Below are 15,669 nucleotides of genomic sequence, written 5' to 3'. Positions count from 1 at the left end.
ACATACCACCCACTGGTATCCCTAAGTTTCCTGTTCAGCCTACTGGTCAGTTGTTATTGGAAACACCGGAGGAAATGTCTCTACCTGGAGGATTTGTGGTCAGACCTGAGGTGTAAGCAGTTATGGTAGTGTCTGCTAGAAGGATCACAGTTACTGTTAGAAATTTATGTGTTCACAAAGTGATCATTCAGCGTGGGACAGTGATTGCCCAGTTGTTCCCAGTTGATGTACTACCTCAGATGCATACTGCAATGGTCAAGAGCAACACTAATGACTTGACGCCCGATTGTTTTGATTTTGGAGATTCCCCTATCCCTGAGGAATGGAAACAGCACCTCTGTTAGAACATGCTGATGTCTTCTCCTGAAATGAGTGGGATGTGCAAAAAGTACTCAGCATGAGATCTGTCTAACTGACTCTCAACCTTTTCGAGAATGATCCTGTCGCCTGGCCCCAGCTGACATGGAAGATGTTCAGAGACACTTACATGATTTGATGGCCACTGGAATAATTTCTGAGTCATGAAGCCCGTATGCCTCCCCAATTGTTGTAGTGAAGAAGAAGAATGGATCTGTCAGAATGTGTGTAGATTATAGAACTCTAAATAAGCGCACTGTACAAGACCAATATACAATGCCAAGGATTGAGGATGTCCTTAACTACTTACATGGAAGTAAATGGTTTACTGTATTAGATCTTCTCAGTGGATAATATTAAATACCTGTGAATAAGGTGGATAAAGAGAGAACTGCTTTTATGTGTCCACTTGGATTTTACCAATTTGAGAGGATCCCCCATGGCATTTGTGGGGCTTCTGCTACCTTTCAAAGATTAATGGAGTGAACAGTTGGAGACATGAATCTCCTTGTCTACTTGGATGACCTAATTGTTTTTGGGTAGACACTTGAAGAGCATGAAGAGCCGTTGCTTAAAGTCCTTGATCATTTGAGAGAGGAAGGCTTGAAACTGTCTTTTGACAAGTGTACGTTTTGCCATCCTTCAGTCTCCTATGTGGGAAACAGTGTCAGAGCAAGGTATTGCCACAGATCCATTAAAAGTTGAGGCTGTATCCACTTGGCCCAGGCCTCAGAATTTATCTGCCCTGCGTTCATTTTTGGGATTCTGCTGTTACTGTAGGCGCTTTGTGAGGGGATACTCCTGTTTGATAAGACCACTGAATCAGCTATTGCAGGGCTACCCACTACCACCTTACAGGAATGGATCAAGACCTAAGCCTGTACCAACTGATAAGACCTATTTCCATCCCTCTGAGCCATTTGAGAAGCGATGGAATGATCAGTGCGTAGAGGCCTTTCAGAAAATTAACAAACGACTTGCCAAAGCTCCCGTCTTGGCATTTGCTGATCCTCAAAGCCTTATGTTTTGCATATGGATGCCAGCATGGATGCCTTAGGAGGAATATTAGATCAAGAACACCCTGAAGGGTTGAGGCCGGTTGCCTTCATCAGCCGAAGCTTGTCACCCACTGAAAAAAACTACGCTGCTCACAAACTTGAATTTCTGGCTTTAAAATGGGCTAAAGTAGACAAGCTGCATGATTATCTGTATGGGGCGAGGTTTGAGGTTTGCATGGATAATAATCCTTTGACTTATATTTTAACATCAGCCAAACTGGATGCCATTGGTCACTGGTGGTTAGCAACTTCAGCCTAAAGTACGCCTGGGTAGCAAGAACTTGGATGCTGATGCATTGTCTAGATCACCTCATAGTGTCTCAGCACCTGAGGATGAATGGAAAGAGGTATCTGCCCCTGGGGTGGAGCTTTGTCTCAAGTTTCTACTGTTAGTGGGAAACTGATTAAAATGCTACCTGTCCCCCTTATTGATCTTTTAGGAGTAACAGTCCACGCTATTCCTCAAGCTTACTGCAACCTTGCTTCTTTAGGCACCTCTCACCTTCCCCATCTGAATTGTTCTGAGCTTCAAGCCGCACATCAGGATGCCTGGATGCTGTGGATAAGTGCAGGCACATTGATATTCCTCTCCTAATGAAAGAATAGGATCAACTTTCCCTGGAGAATGGACTTTTGTTTAGAATTGCTATCCATCCCAGGCAACACACAGAAAAACAACTGATTTTACCTCAACAGTTTCACAAAGCTGTACAACAACCTTTACATGATGACTAGGGGCATCTTGGGTTTGATAAGACCTATGGGCTTGTACAAAACCGACTCTATTGGCCATGGATAAAGACTGATGTTGAGCAATATTGTAAGACGTGTGCCCCATGTATACAATGGAAGACTCTACTCACGAGAGCTGCTCCACTGTTTGATCTTCACAGTGAAGGCCCTATTGAACCCAATAGCAGAAATACTTGTAATGTGCTAGTCGTAACTGATCATTTCACAAGGTATGGACAGGCCTTTCCCACTGATGATCAAAAAGCTTCTACTGTTGCTCAAACTCTTTTTAGGAAAAGTACATTGTGCATTATGGGCTGCCCAAGCAGGTGCATTCTGATTAAGGATGCAACTTTGAGAGTCGATTAAATCAAGAGCTTCTGACTATGCTACGTATAAAAAAATCTAGAACAACACCTTATCATCCACAGGAGACGCACAGCCTGAACGATTCAATTGGACCCTGATTAATATGTTGGGACCTTAAATACCAAACAGAAATCTAGATGGAGCCAGCATGTTAGCCATCTTGTGCATGCTTACAACTGTACCCAAAATGAGGCCACTGGGTATTCTCTGTATATCCCAATGTTTGGATGTGAAGTACAATTACCAGTAGACCTCTATTTTGGGATCTCAGTGGATGGGTCTTCCCACCAGTCTTACCTCCAATATGTGACTGTGAGGGTGCAGGACTCACCCCTTGCAGCGCCTCCTGCTGGTCACTTCTGAGAATTAGCTCATCCAGCCTCCGGAGTGCCCTCTGCAGGCCGGTGTCTCACTTGTAGCTGGCCCCGTGTCCCTCCCAGACCCCAGTGCCCCTTTACCCTGGGCCTGCCCCCTGGCAATACCCCCACCAATCTGTGTGTCTCTCTCCTCTCTGGGAAACCCCCAACCCTCTAATCCCCATCTTGCCTCAGTCTGGGCTACTGCTAATCATCACCAAGTCCCTGCTCTCTGGGGCAGACTGCAGTGTAAGAGCCACTCATCATAGACAAGGGGGTTTGGACCTGCTGCCTTCCTCTGCCTCCCGGTACCTGTATGGGCCTTGGACCAGGCCCTGCAGCCTGGGGAGTTGCCATCCTGGAGCTCCCCTGCTCCTCTGGCTCTCCCCAGCCCTGCTTCACTTCCAGTACCCTTACTGAAGGCAGCCAGGCCCTGCTCTCTCCCACCCTGGAGAGAGACTCCCCCTGGGCCTCTTGCTCACAGCCTTTTATACACGCCAGCTGTGGCCTGATTGGGGTGTGGCCCAGCTGTGGCTGCTCTGCCAATCAGTCCAGCTTTTCCCCTGCCCCAGCCCTCTGCCAGGGCTGTTTTAAGCTCTTCTGGGCAGGAGCGGGGGGACCACCCCGCTATAGCATCTGCTAAAATGAACTGGGGCAATAAAGAATGTTATGATTGGAAGGCGCAATACTGTGATCTGCAATCCAGTGATCGTGTTCTTATAAAAAGTCTTGGGCTCCCTGGAAAACATAAACTTGTAAACTGCTGGAATTTACAGCCTTACATTGTGGAGAATCAAATGCCTGGGCTACCTGTATATCAACTAAAGCCTGAAAAGAATGGTGGCCCATGAAAGACTCAACATCAAAACCACCTACTTCCTCTGGGGCAAGACATCAGAATGGATGCTCCATCAGATATCGAGCCTACCCAGATCTACCCAGATCATCTAGAGGAGAGCTCTGACATCCGAGAGTTCCTCCTCCAACTCCATAGGTCGTGCTAATCCTGTGCCAATCCTTGCTACCATGATGGACATAATTGGTCCCCCATCAGAGAATGATTCTGAGGAGGTTTACCCTGACTATATATCTATGTATCATGAACCCTCAGATATGTCTGCTGGACCTGTTGTACTGTTACTTGAGCCAGATCAACCTGAAAGCGCAATTAGCACACCCCCTTTAAATCCTGAAGCTCTTCCATTCTTTCCTGTGGGAGAAGTCCTTAGGGAGGGCGTAGATGTATGCAACGATCCCCCTGGGTCTTCAAGTGTAGGGAACGAGGTTGCTACAGATGTTGCTCCTTCTACAATAGGTAATTCTGTGGTAGATGCCAAATCTGATGGAGCTTTATTAACACGTCCTGTAAAGGACAAAGAAGGGATGGTACAGCCCTTAAGGAGGTCCCAGCGACAAGTCAGGCCCCCTCAGTGGTTAACATATGATGTGGTTGGAGTCAGCAGTGAGGTGTCCATCCGTATGGTACATCGTAAGGTGGTTGTGCTGAAAGATTTTAAAACATCTGTGGAGTCCAAACCCAAATACGTGTCCTCTAAGGATGAGTTCAAGTGTTTTTCATGGAGAGAGAAAGAGAGCTCCAGAGGTCCCAGTTCAATCCCAACAACTGAGGTCTGTCAGCATTACATTAGCTCTAATTTAACTATATTGGATGTATACTATTTATAATTGGTTTCTGAGTTAGACCCATGCCACAGGTGGTTATTGTTATTATTACTACTATTTGAAGGGGTTTACTCCTGGAGGTGTGTTCAGCGGCCAACCAAGTGGAGGCACCACCAATTTTAACTTCCTTTAGGAGCAAAGGGACTGCAGCAGAGGGGTGGATAGAGGATTCCCACTTATCCAACATCACCACTGGGATACTCAGGATCTCCTTTAATGTCAACAACATCAGGCACACAGGTGAGTGTTGCCTGCTCCCAAGTAACCCAGGGAAGAAAGGGGGATTACAATACTATATATGGATGTTTTGCTATAAATGCTGTTGAAAATGTTTGTATGCCTCTTACTTTCTCCTTGTCTTTGAAAGGGGAAAGCATAAGGAAGACTCATCCATCATGTCTGGTATCTTGTCTCCAGTGTGGCCAATGTCAGACATAGGGTATAAACCAGAGCTGAATGAAAATTTACCAATTTTGAAAATTTTCACAAAAAAGCATGAACTTTTTTGTGAAAATTTAATGAAAAAATGTGTCCTGGTCATCAACCAGCTCTAGTATAAATACCTCTATAGCTCTTAGATTTTATAGCATTAAGGTACAAATGTCTTAGAAATATTTCTGACAGAGACCACTCATCTAATTGTGCTATACGTAGAGGAGACATTTCTTTCTGTACCCAGCATCCACAGCTGGTGGTCAGTTTAGGCTCTGAGCAGCAGAGTGAGTAACTCATGGGCAATAATTGTATCCTAGTAGATAAAATTATCATCATAAAACAACTAAACATGCCAGCAACGTCCTAAATCTCCTGAATCCGTTTGTCTCCATCCCTGGTATTTCTATTCAGGTTTCTAAGCCTCCAAATGCCAATATTAAAACTGGGCACACTGATTTTCCATGCATATAGGTGCTAGGTGCACAAACATGATTTACATGAGAAAATGCCTATTTTACATGTACAATGCATATGCAAAGGCTTTTGGGGTGCAACTGGCAGGTAGGATTGAACCAGGGATTTCTGGAGCTTAGTGCATGAGCCTCTACCGCATGAGCTGTTAAGCAGACTTATTAATTGTGCTATCTTTAAGTGGTCTCAGTGTCACTAGGTGGAACAGAACATCACACCCAGAAGGTGTGTGGGTTACACATCCTTGGAGGCTGTTTGAAATTCTAGCGCTAAATGTGGAACTTTGAGGGTGGGCCGGAGGAAAGAGATTTAACTTCAGGTAACTTTCCTGCTCCTACACCTCAATCACATTTGGTAGTGTAATGGAGCCTTTAGAATGGACTTTCTCTGCAGTTTGCAGATGTGTTCCTGACACACCCAAAAGCGGTCTTGTCATGGCTCCATAAATGGGAGCATTATCATTGGAAATGGATCTACTGTTAAGCCCATAACCTCATGTATTAAATCTCTCTTGCTTCTCCAGGTGAAGGAACAGATCAGTTCTCAGATGACTTACCAATGTCTGATTTTGAGCATGGTCTTTATCATGCTCTGCAGGACAGAAGGTGAGGCCAATGAAATTTCCTCTCAGATTTCTACAAGGAGTGTGGGGGCTGGTCTCTGATTCCTGAGTCTCCATCAGTGAACTGAAGTGACAGCTCACTAGGTTCTCTAAGACAGAGATTCTGAAACTGGGGGACACGGAATGTATTCTGGGAGCTGGCTGCCTTCAGAGCTGGGCTGCCGTAGAACAGTGGCTGCTGGCCAGGCACCCAGCTCTGAAGGCAGCAACGCCACTGCTAGCAGCACAGAAGTAAGTATGCCATGGCATGGTATTACCAACCCGAGATGGAATTACTCTTCTCCAAAAGAAACAATAGGTGCATCCATCACACCACTAACAACAGTGTGATGCCAGTAAGCAGTATCTCACTTAAAATTTACATTACTATATACATAAATGGCTCTGTTTGAATCAATGCCTTAATGTTTTTACTATTTAGTGAGAGTTGCATGTTGATTTTTTTTATTGATATGTGTACTTGTGTGGCGGGGGTTGGGCGTAAACTACTAGAGACACAAAGAAGGGGGACACGAGCAAATAACTTTGTGAACCACGGCTATCAGAAACCAGTTAATCTCGGTCTCCCTCTTTCCCTGTGTGCATAGATAATTTAATGGATTCTTTCTCCATCTGACTCTGTGGAAATGACTTTGGGTCTCTCTTGTTCTCCAGTCTTCCTCTAACCTCTTATTAGAAAAAAAAATCTGTTGGGAGAACCGGAAGCCGTATGTGGATTTAATCAAGTGGAGGTAGATGTATAGAGGGGTCAGTAAGGAGGTGCAGTAAGTGGCTTTCCCTTTTTGATGGTCTAATAGAGATGGAGGCCAAGGACCTCAGCTGGTGTAAATCAACAATGCTCCAGTGAGGTCAATGGAACAGCCTCATTTTACACCTTCTAGTTATCTGGCCCAGAAAGTCAGCAAGAGATTTCTATGCATGAGCAAAGGTGATATTTGTCTACTTCATGTATTGTTTTATATCACTACAGCGGAGATAGTGACACAGAAAAAAATGGTGGAGGTGGGTGGCAACGTGACCTTGAGCTGCCTCCTGACAGGATCATATGAAATTCTGCAAGTTACATGGCAGAAGAAAAAGACTGAAGTGAATGAAAATTTGGCCACATACAGTTTATCTAAAGGAGTAAATATTGTTGAAACATATCGAGGTCGATTAAATTTCACACGCCTGTCACTAAATGATACGGCCATTACCCTCTGGAGAGCTAGAATTCAGGACGACGGATGTTACACATGCCTCTTTAATACCTTTCCCAACGGAGCCATCCCACAACACACCTGCTTGACTGTCTATGGTGAGGTTCTCTGTGGGGGAAAAATCTCTAAAGGGAAGGGGAGGTGTTTTCTGTCGGCAGCATTTGCTCACAGCATTCACTGGTCAGTTGCATCAAGGACTCCAGCACTGGGAGCTTCCCCACAGCAGTACCATGTCTGTATTAGCTGGAACTGCATTAGAAGAATCCCCTATCTGTCGCTGCTAGAGGGACTCCAGCAATGTGAGCTGCCTCACTGCAGACCCATGTTACTGTATGTGGAGACTCTCACTGTGAGCGTCCTTACTTTAATGTCCTCTGAGTGCAGGCTAAAACTCATGAAGGGGGAACTTCCTCCCTGCGAGGACTCAGGCCGCGTGAGCCTCCTTACTGCACAGCACTATTGGTAGCAGCTAGGAGAACACTGTCAAGTGGCCACATGATTTATCTCTTGGTAGAAACCCTCAATTCTGGGGTCTCAAAAGAAGTTAACGCCTCCATGATAGTTCCCTTCAATATAGGGGAACAAGGGAATAGGGAATGAATCATAGCAAGGGTCTGGGGTGGGGGACTTGTTTGTATTCCTTCCCTATGGGGCTGCCTCAGAATGCAGTGAGGTACATTGGTTTTGATGCTATTCCATTTGGTCAAAAGCTCCTTGTGTTTGTGTGTTTCAGAGCAGCTGAAAGGATCTCTCCATTATGTCATCTCTGAAGGTAACTTGACAGCCACTTGTTCTGCTACCGCCTGGCCTCGTCCTGAGATCTCCTGGATTGTGCCAAAAGCGGAGAGTGAACGGACCGAAGAGATGGTCCCGCACCCCAATGGAACAGTGTCCGTCATCAGCAAACTCTATGTCAACAGTTCTACAAGCCTGGCTGGGCAATTGCTGATCTGCAGAGTACGGCACATGGAGATGGACAGAGATTACAGTGTGAAAGTGAAAGAGGGTCAGTGAGTGATATACATGACCAGTATTAATATCCTCTTGGCTGCAAGATTTTGTACTACAGATCTTCAGCCCCATTTTTGGATGGGGGAAATAACGGGAAACAGACTTCCAGGAAAGAGTTGAGGCAAGTGTTTGTGTGGTGGGGAGGGAGAAAGAGAGAGGATCCTACTCTGAGTTCAGCACTGCATTGGGGTTTGGTGCAGGGGACGGTAGTCTATCACTATGTGCTCTGGAGGCGGGGGGAAATTAGAGAGCTCTGTATGCTTTCTGGGACAAGGCCCCATGGTTCCTGTGGCAAACTCATGCCTGAGGCTGAAAATTCTATATAGGGTTTTTATTGACTTAAATATGAGAATGAATAATTCAGTCAGTACAGTATCACTTGTTTATTTTAATAATTAATTCAGTTAATGCTCTCTGCCCCTAAACTTTCAGTGTGACACCAACTTTTTTTTTTTACTGCCAATACAACAATGTAAAAGTTGTCAGTAGAGAGTGGTGTTTTGGGTAGCTGGGAGGGAGACATTTGAGGCTCAATTCTTATAGGTATTTTTAGATTCATCACTATAGTATTTGAGCACATCACAGTGCTAATTAATTTGTCCTGCCAGCATCCTGGTGAAGTATTAGAAGTATTATTGTTATAGAGTGGAAACTGAAGCATTGAAAAATTAAGGGCTGAATACTCAAAAGGAGTTAAGCTCCTTCCATTGATTAATTTCCACTGATTTAAATAGAAATTAGGAGCCTGATTCCTTTTGAGCATTCAGTCTTCAGTTACTTGTCCAAGGTCACACAACAATCCTGTGACAGAAATGGTATTGAAACCCACCTGGCCTGAATTACAGTATATTTGGTGCCTTGACTGTAAGACAATTCTTCCTGTTTTATAGCACCTGGGAAGGCGTGCAAGGCAGTTTGGGACTGTGGATTGAATCCATTAGGCTGTATGATTTTTTTAATGATCTTTTTAGCACAAATGTTTAACAACCAGGACTGGTCAAAATTTTCCACCAAAAATAGGATTTTTAATATTTTTATTGAAAAAATTCAAAATGAAAGTTTTAATTTCATTTGGAATTGAACCGTTGGTTTAGGTTTTTGAAAAGAGGTGAAAATTTTAGTTTTGACAAGAAAACAATGTTAGTTTGATTTTTAATTGTTTTTGCTGAAAAATCAAAAAGGTACTTGAAATCAAACTGTTTTCGCAAAATGTGTCAATTTGGACAAACCTGCAATTTTTCAAAGAAAAACAATTTCAGATGAAAAAAATTCAACCAGCTCTTATTGACACTATGGTCATTTTTGGCTTGATCCACTTCTCATTGAAGTCAATGAGAGTCTTTCCATTAACTTAGATGAGAATTGGATCAAGCCCTTAAATTGTCGTCATTGGGGTTCTGGTGCTAATTCCACCTTGAGATGAAGGAAAGTTTACATGTCTTTGAACTATTGTTTAAGCCTGCTTGCAGGGATCATTACATGCACTCAATTCATATTTTGAAGGTTAATTTAACCTTCGCAACTACAATAAAAATGTTAAATAAGAAGAAATGCATGTTTCTTTTATAAATGAAAACTTGGAATCTGGAATACAGTTTGTGGTATGGGGGACTTGTTGGGTAGGATTCTTCAAAAAAATATTGTGGCTTCTGAATACACAAGGCCCTGCTTATTTATCTACCAATCATCATGACAGAGATGGAGAGACAGTAAGTTTTCTTTGCTGAGAATGATTCTGGTTACACCTTGGTAGTTTGACGAAATGTTTTCTGATTTCCCAGAGGATCTGGAAACAGAATAGGGGGAAAATAAGTGGTGAAGATGAGCACCACAGGTATTTTGACATATGTGTTGTCAAAGATAAATTTACTCAGCCAATTTCTGCTCTGAACAACTCTAGTGATGACCTAAATAGAACTTGGAAAGAGCCCACCTTCGCCCAGTTCCCCATTATGCCCTCTACACTCTCCCATGTATCTGAAGTTCCTTTGTTTGGTTTTATTTCCCACAGGGCGGTGGTTTTCAGTTCCTTGGTTGCTGGCCATAGTGGCCCTACTCGTAGTGTTCGTCGTGTTGGTTCTGACTGTGGTGTGCTGGAGAAGGCACAGGAAAAAGCAAAGCGGTGAGTCACTCTTTCAAATGGAAGCCAATAGCTGATTGACCATACAGGTGGTATTAAGCACTTGTAAAATGGCAGTTGCATAGGAGAAATTCTGCATGCTGAGGTGTATGTGTAGTACCATGTGAGACAGGTACATTTGCTAGTGTTATTTCCAAGTTTATTAGAGGTTACTTCTTATAATTTTGAATGCTATTTGCCTGAGATTCTTTTGGAGAGGATAATATACTACTGCATATCATTTCAGTTAACTACAGATTAGCAGAGTTAGGTTAAAGTCACAGCAAAGCATAATGTCTGAATCTCACTTTCAGAGTTATGACTGTGCAGGTCGGGTACCCTTCCCGTCTCTATTGGCTTTACAGGGTTTCACACAGGAGTCCAATCGAAGTCTCCTCAGAGAGGATTTTCAGGAAGGAAACAGCTGACTTCTTCACCCATTTGTAAACAATGACCCCACTCACAGATCCCGTTAGAAGAAGGGATCTCACCTGATCACAGTGCTCTTTTGCATTTTAAAGAGACAGCAGTAGGATAGGATGGAAGAGTTACTGAGTGTCTTTGTAGGTGGATTAAGGAGGAGCTGGCCTGCAAGGCTGCTCCCTAAAGATGATACAGAGAGAAATGGACCATCCCAGTCACCTCATGCATGTGACAACCTGACAAAGGATTGTTAGCAGGTCAACAGGCCTTAATTAACTCTAGTCCAGGTAAGCAAATAGCACAGAAAAGGCAGGGAGGGTGGGAAGGGGAGAGGTAGAACCTGTTAAGGGAGAGAACTGTGCATGGAGGGATCATCACACTGAGCTCTAGGAATCATGGGGAGACAGTCTTAGGAGTGTGTTGTAGAAGATGTCAGACTAGTTGATGATAATTATGTTTCTGACCTTAATCTGTTAATGCACTTCCAAACTTTTGCATGCCTTCAAACCAAACACACATGCTGAATATTCAGAGGCTTGTTTTGCACTGATATTTTGACTTGCCATCATGAAGAACTTTCCTAGAACTTTTCTATTTTCTGTCCAGAGCCAAGACTCTATAATATTTACTTTGAGTGATTCTATAATTGCTGCCGGTACATTGGCTGCATAAACAACAACCATCTGGGTGAGTACTTCACTGAGGAGAAAGTTTCCAAAAATGAAACCAGTTGGATTTTAACTACTGATCAGATTCCCTAACATAATCCTTGGCATCTTTTAACTGATGCAGAGCACACACAATCTTGTTATGGTCCCATAAAGAATGAAAAATAAACAACCCCCTCTACCCAATTTTAACTATCGTTCTCTAACTCCCAGCACTTTGCAACAAGATGGACAAGTGAGAGTCTTGATGAGAGCTGATTCTGGCTCCATTGTTCTGTACAGGTTTTGTACATTAGCTCTTGTGCAAAGAATTCACAAGCAAAATCTATTTCTGTTTGATAAGTGCAGGCAAGTGCTATGTTGTGGTGGTGATGGGCATTCCCTCCTAAGGTTAAATTTCCTCTGCTTCACACTCTAATAAATGAATTTAATCTCCCAAATAAACACAATAATTCTTCAAAGGAAACTTCAATTTTTCTTCTCCCCCTCTGCCAGTAAAACATGGACAGACTTTGCCAGGGGAAACATTTTTAAATGCTGCTTTTGTAAAACTTTTGTTGAAAATCTCACTTTCTTGGAATGTCACTGGCTAAAGACCCGTAGTCACCACAACTTCTCATGCCAGACGTTATCATAACATGTCGTAAATATGACATTTTTCAGATTAAACACAGGAGTTATTCCACTGTTAGTCATAACCTAATTTAAATCTGCAAAGAAAAGCCAGGAGAACTGCCAAGTTTCTGGCTGCTCTGCTCACGTTACTCTCCCACTCCAGACAAGGGCGAGACAGACCATTCCCATCTTCCTTGAGTAACACAGAAGCTTTACCACTTCTGGGTGTTACAGAGAATGGAGCTGGGGATGTGATGCTGTGTGTGGCAGACAAGAAGTTAGGAAGATTGTGATGTGGAGAAGGAGGGCCAGAGAGGACCTGTGCTCCGATGAATCCCATGGCTCATCAGAGAGGACTTAAACTACTTTCGACGTCTCCGACTCAAAGAATATTTCCAATACATCTCTGAACAACATAGTAACCCACAGAATCCTTCCTACCAGCACTATAAAAAGAAGGATTCTGCGTTGACTCCTCCTGAAGGTTGAAACAACAGACTGGATTTCTACATAGATTGCTTCCGTCGACATGCACGGGCTGAAATTGTGGAAAACCAGTATCACTTGCCCAATAACCTGAGCCGTGCTGAACACAACACCATTAACAGCCTCAGGAAAAACTCTGACATCATAATCAAAAAGGCTGACAAAGGAGGTGCTGTCATCATCATGATGAAGTTGGAATATGAACAGGAGGCTGCTAGGCAGCTCTCTAACTCCATATTCTACAGGCCATTATCCTCTGATCCCACTGAGAATTACCAAAAGAAACTACACCTGCTCGAGAAACTCCTTGAAAAAGCACAGGAACCGATCTGTACAGTCACATGCCTAGAAACCTGACCAGGGGTATTCTATTTGCTACCCAAGATCCATAAACCTGGATATCCTGGATGCCCCATCATCCCAGGCACTGGCACCCTAACAGCAGGATTATCTGGCTATGTGGACTCTCTCCTCAGGCCCTACGCTACCAGCACTCCCAGCTATCTTCGAGACACCACTGACTTCCTGAGGAAACTACAATCCGTCAGTGATCTTCCAGAAAACACCATCCTGGCCACTATGGATGCAAAAGCCCTCTCCACCAACTTTCCACACAAAGATGGACTACAAGCTATCAAAAACAGTATCCCCGATAATGTCATGGGAAATCTGGTGGCTGAACTTTTGTAACTCACCCACAACTATTTCACATTTAGGAACAATATATACCTAAAAGTCAGCGGCACTGCTATGGGTACCCACATATCTCCATAGTATGCCAACATTTTTATGGCTGACTTAGAACAACGCTTCCTTAGGTCTCATCCCCTAATGCCCCTACTCTACTTGCACTACATTGATGACATCTTCATCATCTGGACCCATGGAAAAGAAGCCCTCGAGGAATTCCACTATGATTTCAACTATTTCCATCCTACCATCAACCTCAGCCTGGACCAGTCCACACAAGCGGTCCATTTCCTGGACACTACTGTGCTAATAAGTGATGGGTCACATAAACACCACCCTATACCGGAAACCTACTGACCGCTATACTTACCTACATGCCTCCAGCTTCCATCCAGGACACACCACATGATCCATTGTCTACAGCCAAGCTTTAAGATACAACCACATTTGCTCCAATCCCTCAGACAGAGACACACTTTACAAGATCTCTATCAAGCATTTTTAAAACTACAATACTCACCTGCTGAAGTGAAAAAACAGATTGACAGAGCCAGAAGAGTACCCAGAAGTCACCTACTACAGGACAGGCCCAACAAAGAAAATAACAGAACGCCACTAGCTGTCACCTTCAGCCCCCAACTAAAACCTTTCCAGTGCATCATCAAAGATCTACAACCTATCCTGAAAGGCAATCCCCCACTCTCACAGATCTTGGGAGACAGGCCAGTCCTCGCTTACAGACAGCTCCCCCAGCCTGAAGCAGATACTCACTCACCATACAACAAAAACACTAACCCAGGAACCTATCCTTGCAACAAAGCCCGTTGCCAACTCTGTCCACATATCTATTCAGGGGACACCATCATAGGACCTAATCACATCAGCCACGCCATCAGGGGCTCATTCACCTGCATATCTACCAATGTGATATATGCCATCATGTGCCAGCAATGCCCCTCTGCCATGTCCAGTGGCCAAACTAAACAGTCTCTACACAAAAGAATAAATGGACACAAATCTGATATCAGAAATCATAACATTCAAAAACCAGTAGGAAAACACTTCAACCTCTCTGGTCACTCAGTAACAGACTTAAAGGTGGCAATTTTGCAACAGAAAAGCCTCAAAAACAGACTCCAACGAGAAACTGCTGAACTGGAATTAATTTGCAAACTAGATACCATTAATTTGGGCTTGAATAGAGACTGGGAGTGGATGGGTCATTACACAAACTGAATCTATTTCCCCACATTCAGTATCCTCACACCTTCTTGTCAACTGTCCAAAATGGGCCATCTTGACTATCACTACAAACGTTTTTTCCCTCAGACTGATAATAGCTCATCTTAATTAATTAGCCTCTTAGAGTTGGTATGGCAACTTCCACCTTTTCATGTTCTCTGTATGTATATATATCTTCTTACTACATGTTCCATTCTATACATCTGATGAAGTGGGCTGTAGCCCACGAAAGCTTATGCTCAAATAAATTTGTTAGTCTCTAAGGTACCACAAGTACTCCTGTTCTTTTTGTGGATACAGACTAACACGGCTGCTACTCTGAAACCTTAAACTAAGACAGAGCGTACAGTTTTTGTCAGCGCACAGATTCTATTTAGTCCTGCTTTTCTCCCCTTTTCAAGTGTGCAGGAGGGGCTGTGGTTAGCAGGAGAAGAGGTAGGCTCCAGCACTGGGAGACCAGGCCTCCCCACTGAACAGCTGTGTGCAACCCCACTGCCTGGCCTAATTTCCCAGGCCTAATACTTAGTCAAGCTGCCTGGTTTCATGGTTTCCTTGTTTCCATCCCACCCTACACACACTTGCTCCTCTCAACCCATACCTTATATTTATGCATTTTTATTAACTCATGAATATTTAAAATTACAGAAAGATATGCATTCCTTATGTTGCCTTAAAATGTAAGAGCCCAGCCCCAGCTTGTAATGTAGCTAATTCTAACAACATCTGAATCAGTGCAAAAGTGTATAGATAATAAATATAAATTAATTTATAAACACATGAAAGAGAAGATGTCGTTTCTGAAAAGATTTGATGAGCACAAGCTGTAGAATTGGGAAGTTGACTTTTTCCGCAGGGGAAAAAAAAAGAATCTGCCTGGCAAGGAGAGAGAAATCTCCTCCTCCACACAAACAACACTCAGCAGCCAAAATATTTTTCCTTCTTGAAAAAAGATTTGATGCAACAAACAAGATTATATTTTTTCCAATAAAAATATATCAGAATGAATCTTTAGGTCAAAATATCCCAGTTGCATAAATTAGTGCAACTCCAGTGAAACTAGCAGAGCTGTGTCCTCTTACAATAGTGGTGAAGTGGATGGTGAAAAACGCACCCAGAGAGAGGCTCAGAGCAGA

At 43.4% G+C, this 15,669-nt stretch overlaps 1 protein-coding gene across 3 annotated transcripts in view; it reads left to right on the top strand.

Moving 5' to 3' along the window:
• Positions 1-15,669, top strand: part of LOC120374538 (OX-2 membrane glycoprotein-like) — a 43,501-nt gene that overhangs the window by 11,265 nt on the left and 16,567 nt on the right. Inside the window, exons 2-6 of one of the 3 annotated variants that reach the window (XM_039494331.1) lie at positions 4,620-4,795; positions 5,985-6,066; positions 7,054-7,380; positions 8,016-8,288; positions 10,305-10,415. In XM_039494331.1, coding sequence (XP_039350265.1) covers positions 4,772-4,795; positions 5,985-6,066; positions 7,054-7,380; positions 8,016-8,288; positions 10,305-10,415 — 817 coding nt within the window. In that variant the 5' untranslated portion in view covers positions 4,620-4,771. Of the gene's footprint in view, positions 1-3,509; positions 4,502-4,619; positions 4,796-5,984; positions 6,067-7,053; positions 7,381-8,015; positions 8,289-10,304; positions 10,416-15,669 lie in introns of those variants that run through there. The other 2 variants (XM_039494348.1, XM_039494338.1) reach the window with 2 other exon arrangements.

Source organism: Mauremys reevesii, linkage group 1 (assembly GCF_016161935.1).
Source record: "Mauremys reevesii isolate NIE-2019 linkage group 1, ASM1616193v1, whole genome shotgun sequence".
NCBI lineage: Eukaryota > Metazoa > Chordata > Testudines > Geoemydidae > Mauremys > Mauremys reevesii.
This window is presented reverse-complemented; position numbering and strand designations above follow the sequence as displayed.